Here is a 10,816-nt window from a genome sequence, read left to right as displayed (position 1 = left end):
GCGTTCGCCTTCCAAAAAGGTGAACGGAGTTCAAATCCCAGTCGATACGAATTCGGCATCCGCCTTGCACATACCACAGTGCTAACGTAAAATATCCTCAGTGGTACACGGATCATGGGTTAGCGTCCCCGTACCATCAGGCTAACTGTGGGAGGTTTTCGTGGTCTTCCTGTCCATGTAGCGCAAATGCAGGCCAGTTCCATTAAAAATTCCTACACGAAGGCAAATTTCTTCCAATACTTGATCCAGGAGTTCCCTTGTCTTCTGGACTGAGTTCAAAATTACTAGGCTACGCAGCTTATCAGTAGTCGTAAAAAGAACCGTGTCCCATAGAAAATTTCTATCACTCTACGCCTATATCTATGACTACTTTTCTTTTTCGAGAAATATGGAGACCACTAAAGTCTAGAGTCGTGTCTAAATTTTAGAAAATTTACGATTCTATAATTTTTTTAATAACTTTATCTTAAATATGTATTAATTATTAAAAAATTGTATGGAGCTTTTCTAGAGTTCTAGAAATTTTAGCAAAAATCTCACTCCGATATTACGATGGTTCTAATATCATTTATGTAAAATTAAAAAAAATTCTCTAAAAATATTAGGTTTATAAAAATATGAAAAATACTTAAAATAGAAAAACGATATTTATTATTCATTTTAAATTATATTTGGAAAATGAATTTTCATTTAATAAGCACATGTATTTTAATTATATGTTTATAAATGAATTTAAGGATATATATATATATATATATATATATATATATATATATATATATATATATATATATATATATATATATATATATATATATATATATATATATAGAATGAAGAATAAAACAAAGAAAAATTATAGACATATGAAAAAAAGGGGGTGGGAAATAATAAGTAAAAAAAAAAAAAAACAACAAACAATATTTTATTTTAAAAAAAAAAAAAAAAAAAAAAAAAAAAAAAGTGAAATGTTAATTAAAAAACCGGAAAAAAAGCCGGGGAAAAAAAAAAGATATAATCTTTTCTTCAGCCCACACGATTATATCCGCAAAACAGAGTGCTTTCTGATATTGTATCAATAAAGCCAAAGCAAAATATATTAATACAATAGTGTGAGGAGCACTCAAAAAAATTTTTATTGTTTTCTTAATTTTCTTAGTGTTTTCTTGTATTTATTTTTTTATTATATATATATATATATATATATATAAAGAAACATATATGCATTTAAACACATATATATTTATTTATATCTCAAAAATAAATTTGATTCATCAATGTAGTTTATTGGAATCTCTTTCTACATAGTAATTTTCTTGTTCTTGCGTAACAACCTGTACTTTAAGCTTGGGACCACCTTGTGCAATTATATTTCATGAATTTCACCATTTGATAAATATAATATCAATGGTGCACGTGTGAGCCTTCTAAAATGATTCTTATCTCAGAATGAATAAAAATAGAATTTATCGTGATAGAAAGTTTCAACAACTGCAAGGAAAATGTGTATATATTAATATGAACATATTGCGTTATTTATCTAGATTTATTTTTTTTTCTTCTTTTTTTTCTTGTATACTCCACCCTTCCACCTCTACCCCTGCATTAGGTGACATATTAAAAACCCACAACAGTGAAACAGACAGTTAATCAGCAACCGTCACCGACCTCCATTCTTCTACGTAGAACGTAGTGTAGTTGGTCGTTTTGTTCTCAGCTGAAAGGATCAGCAAATTATCCTAATTCTTGCGAGCTGCAATTTTGTGTTTTAATTAATTTTTGTATTCCGATTTTAGAAGAGCCTTCATTGTATGGGTAAGTGAAACTTCGTTGTTATTTTACGTTATAGTAGTGTTACGAACCATTTATTTGTGGTCAATTGTATTGTTAACTGCTCTAGATAAAATATATCATATGTAGGCGTATGATTCACACACATTCTGGTATGTAGGCGTGTGATATTTCCTTTCTCTTAATTCAATTTGAAACTGCTACCTTAAATTAAATATATATATGAAGCTTAATGTTAATCTTTAGTTATGTTTAGGTTTTCAAGTTTAGATTAGATTGAGCTTTCATTGGGTAATAATAGTGAATATTCTGAGAAAATGTTTTGTATCAAGCTGGGGGAAAATTTATTACGTCACTGTAATAAGGAAGCATTAGTAATTTAATATCTCATAAATACATTTTCTGTGAAGATAGCGATTTATAGTATGTAAAGTATATACAAGCATAGCGTTATATTTTTAACTCTTACATCAATATGTTATTTATCAGTAATGTCATCTTTTTTATCTTGATCTGAAAAAACTAATAAATTATTTTGCTATTATCAATGTGTAAGCTCTCCTCCCCAATTCTGTGTTCTTTTTAAACAATTATAAAATTCTTTGCCTAGATTGAAGAATTACTTTTCTTCTGATGAAGGTGACAGCATTATTATGACTACATTATTTACGAAGCCTTAACCGATAAAATTAATTCGATCATGTCAGAGTATGATTTTTAAGTAATAACGACGGAGATTAATTATTTTTGATAACTTAAAAAGTATAATGAAGGGATGAGTTGTGAGTACAACTACACTGTAAAGTGTAGAAGGTATGGACAATTAAATTATCATTTTAAATAATTGAATTTTTTCAGCATTTGTCTGTTAAAACAGGATTTATTAGGTGGTTAAAAAAATTTTGTAATAACTATGTGTGATAAGAAATTGTTAAAATTATTTTCATACTTTTTCAATTGTAATTATATTGCTGTGTTAATGAGTTTTAATTATCAAACTTATATTGTTACTTATAGTATTTTGAAAAGACATTTTTTAAATCTTATAATTTCAAAGATTTATATTAATATCTGGTAACTGGGGTTTAGGTTTTGTCTAAAACTGGTTTTCATTAAATGGAGGTTAAAAGCCGTTAAAAAGCCTACTCTTTAACGAAATGTTTATTTTGTAATGAAATTTTATTTATGATAAACAGTTTGTTGCTTTATTATGTACTTATGTTTATAATTAAATTGTTGAAGTTGGGATGCATGCGTTTTAAGATTTGTGCCAAAACTAATAATCAAAATTTTACCCTTATAGAATTTTAATTAAAAAAAATTTGTACTATATGCTTGTTATATCTATTCAGTTTCTATATTTTTTTTGCAATGCACATAAATGCCTATAATTTTGAAATAATTATCTACAATCTGTAATAAAAATAAGTAGATAAATGAGTTGAAGAACCATTACAATTTTAGCTAATTTTAAGAAATTTATTTACTTAAACTCTCACTACTGTAAACCACATTTTAATGCAAAAAATGACATTTTTAGTAAACTTTTTTTTAAATTTAATGCTTAAAGATATACTTTTTATTTTAATTAGTTAAAATATAATGGAAATGTCACCAATGATCTTGGTTTTTGACAACAATAAAAGCTATTCTGTGCCAAAAAAAATGTTTTAAGTTCATAAACTAAAGGGCACTTTTCGACATTGTCATATTTTAATTCTATTCCATGGTGCCTGCTGGAAAAGTTTTGAGTTTGGTTTTGAATCCCAACTCGTAAAACTTTTCGATTGTTAAATCAATAGTTTCATCACATCCGTATGTGTATTAAATTTCCGATATCCAACAATTTACAAGAAAATTTTTAAAAAATAAACCATGTTTATTGAATAACATTTGTAAATTAATAGGAAAGGAAGCAACTGTGGACAATGTTTACAAATGTAATAATAATACAGTTTGCTTGGCATCATTAAGCATATAATTTTTTTTTATTAAACTTTAAACTATTATCTTCATTTTCATTATACATAACTGAATCAGCTTCCCCGTGGCAGAATCGTGGTGACACGGCGACATTGTCACAAACCGTTACTGAGTTCTTGCAGTAAGATTTTTCATTTGGGAAGTAAAACTTTTTTTTTTGTTGCAGAAATTTTCAAAAGATATTATCTTTTCTTCGGAATTATATTCAAAAGATGCCTTTCTTATGCATTCGAGTGGAAAAGATGCTTTTTCTATTCTCATTTGAGAACAATGAAAAATAAGGATTAATAAAGTAAAAAAATTGGTTTTCTTTTCTGCGGAAAATTTCGTTTAAATTTTTTAATGCAGTTGTTTGCTATTGATTTCCTTATAGTTTTAAAATCCGATATTTTTTGCATATTTATTACAACAATTGAATCTCTAAATGACAAGCGCATTTAGTAGGTAACCTTTTTTGAAGAGTCCAATTTACTGCTACAGATTTCACAATTTTTTATTTATTTATTTATTTTTTTTCCGAGATGAGATGATGATATACAAAAATGCGAAAAGGGAAATAACTAGGGTGTTTTCCCGGTACAAAATGTGAGAATAAAGCCCATAATATTAGAATAAAAAAAATTGCATAGTTAATTTAAAAAAATTTTTACTTGATCTGAAAAGTTTCTTTCTTTTAAAGTTGATGCTTTTGTTACTTTAATTTAGTAACATCTATATTTGTTATTGTTAAAAGTATCTTGCAGAAATATATTAGTATTAGAAAGATATTTTGCAGAAAGCCGGAAAAAATTCTACCACAGAGCTTAGCTTTAATTTTTTTTTATTAGTCTTACTTTCCTATTTTTTTGCTGAAGCTTTTTTGTATTTTCTGATAATTGATTAAATCTTGGTATTTTCATTTATTAAGCAGTTACTGTTTGAAAAAGCACTGGAAACTTTTTTGTTATTTTAATTGTTTTCATTTCCGCAAATTTAATGAATAAAACTGTCTTGTTTATTTTTGCATAATATTTATTTTAAATTGTTTCTTATTGCCATGAGGCAGCTTCTTGTAGATCAAATCATTATTCTGATTGATCCACGGCTGCTTTAATTCTTGATTAGGACTGGGTGATGTTAAGATTTAGGCATTGCGATGTATCGTCATGTTAACATCGCAACATCATGATGTTTCGGTACATAAATGTTTTACATTTAGTACTGAGTAAATTCGCAATTTAATAATTTCTCAATATTTAAGAATGTGGATATCTGCAAAATAGCGGCTGAAAAACATTAGGTGGCTGGATTGATTGTAAAAAAAAATAATAATTTTATATCTAAGAGATTCAACAAGACTTTGATTCTCAATGACAATTGGATTCATCATGTCTGCAAAACGGTGAGTCACAATGTAAAAAAAGATAATGATCGTCTCCACAGCTATCATTGCACACTTACGGAAGAAAATGCTCTTCATGTGAACTTGCAGACATCAATGTGCTGTGGGGAACGCTGCTCAACATCGCACTTGCATACATCGATGTCAACAATACGTTAGGAAATATAATGCCAATCCAAAGTCAATGATGGCATAAAATCGATATTTTCCAATGCATCGATTTATCGCCCAGTCTGGGAAGTTGACCTCCAAAATCAGGGGTCTGTCCAGGGTATAGTTACTACCATTTAGCAGTGCCTTCACAAATTCAACTTTAGGAAAAACATTAGTTTTATAAAATACTTTTAATAAAGCAAGTTCTCATGCAAATCCCGTTCTCGTTGCAATCTAGGAAAAAGAGCTTTTTCTCCAGTTGTCTTTTACAAAAAGGTAGCACATGTTTGATCAGATTCAGCAATATGGTAAACCTAACCGGTCGATCACCCCAATCAAAACGAGCCATTTTTTAGATGAGTTTTTTAAAATGAAACTACGAGGGTCTCCCTTTGTAAACTTTGCAGAAAGTCAAAATTCGAACATTATCTTGAACACTATTGCAAATTTATTCTAACAGACCTTTACTTTTTATGAAAAAAATGTTTTCTCTGTGAAACTTTTTTCTGTATGACCTAGTCTAAAATGTTCTCATAATAAAAATAACTTTTAGTGTTAAAAATATGTTTTTATTAAATTCAAGTTGAAATTTAACTACGGATGATGATTTTTATGGAATTTCAAAATTGGGTGCAATTTTAAGCCCACGATTTTACAGTAGTAAACAGAAATTTACCTGTCATAAATGATTTTTATTAGAAGTTACAAGTTTTGAAAACATTTTCATATTGTATTTTTGTGTTGATTTATTAGTATAGTTTTTAATTTTCGCAAATTGTGTCTAAAATTTTCACAAAAGGTACTTCTAAAAAAGAAAAAACCCAGACATATAGAGTAATTCACAAAAAATCATGTAGCTTCTAGTTACCCAAAATATATAGAGTTAAATTAATCCTTGATTTATCCTTGAAAAGAAACATTTTCTAAAGGGAAATTTAATTTAAAATAGCTATGTTTTAAAATGCGCATGATTTATTAATTCATCAAAAAGTCATCACAATAATAATGCATTAAAAGGTAGGTCTGAAAACGATGGCGAACTGTTGCTTAAAACAAAAAGTAATTGTTATTTCAAAATTTCTGTTTTGTAATAGCATCAGGGGTATGTCTAGGTTTTTTTTAGAGGTATTTTGTGAAAATTTAGACATAATTTGTGAAATTTAAAAATTATATTAAAAAATCAACACAAAAATATGGTAAAATAGGAAAATATATTAATATTTTTCATAAATATGTTAAGTATTTTGTGAAACTACCGTTTTTCTAAAAATTGAATTTGTGAAGCTACCGCTTAAAGGCAGTAAATTTACCCTAGACACACCCCTGAGCATAGTCTTAAATTATCAGAATAAAATCTATAGTCTAAAATGAATGAATTCTATATAAATATTTTGATTTCAGATACATTGGACGAAAGTGATAGTTCTAATAATGGGTTGTTTGTACAGCATTTGAAAGGTTGTTCATTCAGTATAGCTGAGAAGTTGGCTGCACAATGGCCATCTTGACTCGAGGAACCACTCATTCACCCCAACAGGTAATCATTTTATTGTTATAGATGTGGGTGATCAATATCACCCATTGCAGGCTCTTAGGGGGGAGTGCGGACTATTTTGTTAACGCTTGCTGGCTTTTTTTTTTTTTTTTTCCTTTTTTTTTTTTTTTAGATTTGTTTACTCCTTCCAACTTTTTGTATATTTAATTGGAAATGGTTAAAAATTACTTGTGCATCTTCGTGTCATAAAATATTTCCGGTACGTTGTCTCGGCAGACAGTTGCACTTGCATCCTTAGTTCTTTGAACCACACTTCCGATTTGAATCTGATCTGATAGCAGATATGAATTCCTTTGTTAAGTTTATGAACTTTCTCCTGGAAGAGTTAAATTAGTTTACAAGTGTTGACGAACTTTTTTAAAAGTGTTTAATCTTACTTGGATTATTTACTGTTTCGAAAGACTTCATTGGAGAATCGTCTAGATATAAATTATTTAGCTTGGAATCTTTCTTCATCTATATCTCCCCATTTTATTACGCATGTGATGCACTTGTTCTTTTATTTTATTACAAACAGTTCTGAAATTAGTTCGTTTCAAAATTAAGGAATGGATCTGATGATTTATTTGATGCCGTGACTGTTTTAGCAGTTTTTTTGAGCTGAAGTCAGTGTCAAAAAATTCATGACCTATGCATTGTTGGTTTCAGAAGCTAAAATGAAACATAAATTTTCAAAATCTTTTTAAATTTTTTCTCCACCTTCAGTTGCCAAAATTTTGTTGTTCGCGGCTGATGTACGATAATTTTTATTATTTCTTGTATCCTTAAACAGTTCTAACAACATTAAAACTCAATTCTGAAATGCCACAAGCAAAAACTTATAGGACAAAGAAAAAAAATAGTTTTAATTCAACCAAAAATTGAATCATTAATTTTTCATAATCATTTTAATTTTGAAAATGGGATATAGAATGTCAGTGTTGTGTGATTTTTAATTAATTACTTTTATATAAATTTTACTTTTTTTATTTATTTAATAGTAAATTCGTGCAAGAGTTTATCAATATTATATACCTATATGGAATTAAGTAGTATGTCGTAAGGCTCCATTAATTTGAATTTCATCTATGCAAACTGTATATATTTCTAAGCTGTTGTATTTCTGATTACTGATAGCTAGAGTTGATACCTGCATATTTAAAATTATTGACCTGCATATTAAACTTTGATAATAAACATATTTAAAATTATTTTACAGCAAAGAATTCGAGACAGAGTTGATTCTACCTGACAGAACATGTTCAACCAAAGATGAGGTAATTATATTTATATTTGTAGAAAAAATATGTGTGTTTTTAAACTTAATTATTTGAGAGGTATATTTTTGAACTGCCTCCCAAGTTTTACATTTTTACTGAAAAGCTATCACTATTCAAGCTGGACATTTTAGGTGTTCTAATTATTTTTAGTAAGATTAGTGTAGATACTATCGTTGATTCTTGAAAGATTTTGAGCAGAAGAAAGAAAATTCTTTTGGTAAAACAGCTCAAAGTTAAATATTAGTTTCTTATCCGTTCAAAGTATAAAAATAGAATTAAACAAAAATTAACAAAATTTAATTTAAAAGCAGTAAGTCAAAATTGAAAAATGCTAAATACCAGAATTGTTTTAATTAAACAATATAAATGAAAATGTGCAAATTTAAATTCAAGTAAAATCTAAAGATACGCATGTTAGCAACAGCCTTCATCAGGGGACGCACTGCTTTGCCAGCATGCTAAACCCTTTCTGTTGTTCGAAAATCCGGTGACACACACAGTTGCACAAGTCAAAATTGCACCGAAAAAAGAAAAAAAACTTAGACTGACACATCTACATATGAGAAATACAAAGAGGAAGTTACAGTTAGAAAAACCAAAATAATGTAAATTGTCATATTCATGAAACATTAAAATGAAATTAAATAATAACAGTGCTGACCTCTTTCGAAAAAAACTTGAAAAAGGCAAAATTTCTGAATCAGGAAAATTAAGTGCTGTTATATTCATGTGGAACTAAAAATTCTATTTTACGCCTCATAGGTCTACTTATGCAAGCTTCAATGTCAACCAAATTAATTGAACTTGTCTGAGACATTTTGAATTTAAACAATTATAATTACAATAATTGAAAGGAAAATTATTTATCCAAAGTAATTCTGAAATTCTTAATGAAAGAAAATCTGTTTTATTATTAGAAATAAATTTGAACCTAGGAATTTTTTAATATTTTTAAAAATTTTAAAGTATAAGTTGGAATTAAAATGTGTCAAACTAATAATTTTTAAACTTAAAATCTCTTTTTTTGTCATATAATTCCATTAAAGTGTTATCTTTATGAATTGTATTATCGATATCTAAAAAATTGGCTTCTTTAACATCTGAGTTATTCTTTATTAAAAATTAAGTATTTTAGGATAAATATCTTTAATCAAATCAAAACCATTACAATCAAAAAGAATCAAATCATCAATAAATTTAAATCATATTAATAAGTTATGTTGTAAAAATTTTTGTACTTAAAAAATGTAAGAAAATGTTGTCAGAAACATTAGGATAACAATTTCCCATTAAAATAAACCAGATTTGATTGGCAAGAGCTAACTGATAATTATTTAAATTTTAGGTAAACCCAGACAAATCTTTTAAAGAAAGAGCTGACAATGAGCAACCTTTGCCACCGGCACAATGGGGATGTGAACCAGAACACCTGGAGTTCTCATCATTTGTAACATTGAAAATCTTCTTGAAAGAGCTGGGTGATATACTCGAATCGGAGCTGAGATGTCACCCTTACAACACTGTTGGTAGCTTTCTGGCATTCTATGATGCCTTCGTCAAGCAGGCGCACCCTCTGGAGGAATTCTATCATAGCTATCAGCCCTCTGTACTTCCCGAGAGTCTGTCATGCGTCGGGTTAGGTTATTCTTTGATAGATAGTATGAGATCCGTTCTCGATGTGTGTTACCCCGAGTTGAAGTCTTCTTTGTTTCTTGCATCCTGTGAGGAGATGATCGTAGACGTTGATTCTTATGTGAGGTGCACCCCTTCGTCCCTCAACTGCAGCGTGAAGGAGCATGTCTTGGTGGTCGTGAGGATCATGGTGGAGGAGAGGGAGGGTTACATTTTGTTAGACCCCGGTTATCATGTCAACATTCCAGTGGTAGTCATGGCCGACGGCCTCTACCCCAATACAGGTTGGTTTTTGTCGAGTGAGACTGCCAAATCTAAAAAGGAGTACTGCTACGAGGTGGACGAAGGCAGGAATTACCTGAAGTGGTCCGTGAAGGACACTCGAAACGGGAAGGTTAACAGCTGGACGAACCTGATTTACGTCGGTCAGAAGTTTTTGAGCGCTATCGATGTTGCGGAGAAGAGGAATATAGTTTTTAACTTCAGAACGATCGTTTCGAGGGATAACAAACAGCCCGTTGCTGGCCTGTATTGCAATTTGGAAGGGGAGGAGAAGTTTACCTTTTTTTATAACAATCAATTATGCCAGCGCCAAGATGTTAAGATTCCGTTTGAGTATTTTCAAGGGTGTAGGGAAAATAATCATTTTGAGTTTGCTATTTCAGCCTGTGCAGCTCAGATTGGGTACAACGATAGTTTATTGTCTGAAATGATAAATAGGGTGATCGAAGCTTACTTTAACATTGATTTTATGCCATTTGTTCGTTTAATCAACAATAAAATTGATGAATAATTTTTTGATTTTTCTTTTTATACTTTTGGTTTAATAAAGTCTTTGCAAGTGCAATTTTGTTTTGTTTTATATACTTAAAAATACATTGAGACTGATATGTATTCAAAGGACTGTATTTTTTATTGCCCTTTAATATCCAAGAGACTATTTTTGACATGACTGTAGTCAACTTTTAACTTTGTTATCAGAGGTCTGCCCCAGGTCAAATTTACAACCATTTAGCGGTACCTTCACAATTTCAACTGGGGGAAAAAATACTTTTTCTTAAA

General features: G+C 29.3%; 1 protein-coding gene across 1 annotated transcript; it reads left to right on the top strand.

The window, feature by feature from the left end:
* The first annotated feature begins 1,473 nt into the window (after positions 1-1,473).
* LOC107439161 (uncharacterized) lies at positions 1,474-10,601 on the top strand. The gene is made up of 4 exons (XM_071182821.2): positions 1,474-1,815; positions 6,710-6,845; positions 8,062-8,119; positions 9,468-10,601. The coding sequence occupies exon 4, from the start codon at positions 9,783-9,785 to the stop codon at positions 10,545-10,547; it is 765 nt and encodes a 254-aa protein (XP_071038922.1). The 5' UTR covers positions 1,474-1,815; positions 6,710-6,845; positions 8,062-8,119; positions 9,468-9,782; the 3' UTR covers positions 10,548-10,601.
* The last annotated feature ends 215 nt before the right edge of the window (positions 10,602-10,816 follow it).

This window comes from Parasteatoda tepidariorum, chromosome 4, assembly GCF_982258835.1.
Source record: "Parasteatoda tepidariorum strain Cologne lab strain chromosome 4, Ptep-v5.0, whole genome shotgun sequence".
Taxonomy (NCBI): Eukaryota; Metazoa; Arthropoda; class Arachnida; order Araneae; family Theridiidae; genus Parasteatoda; species Parasteatoda tepidariorum.
The sequence above is the reverse complement of the archived record's forward strand: the minus strand, read 5'-3'. Positions and strand labels throughout refer to the sequence as shown.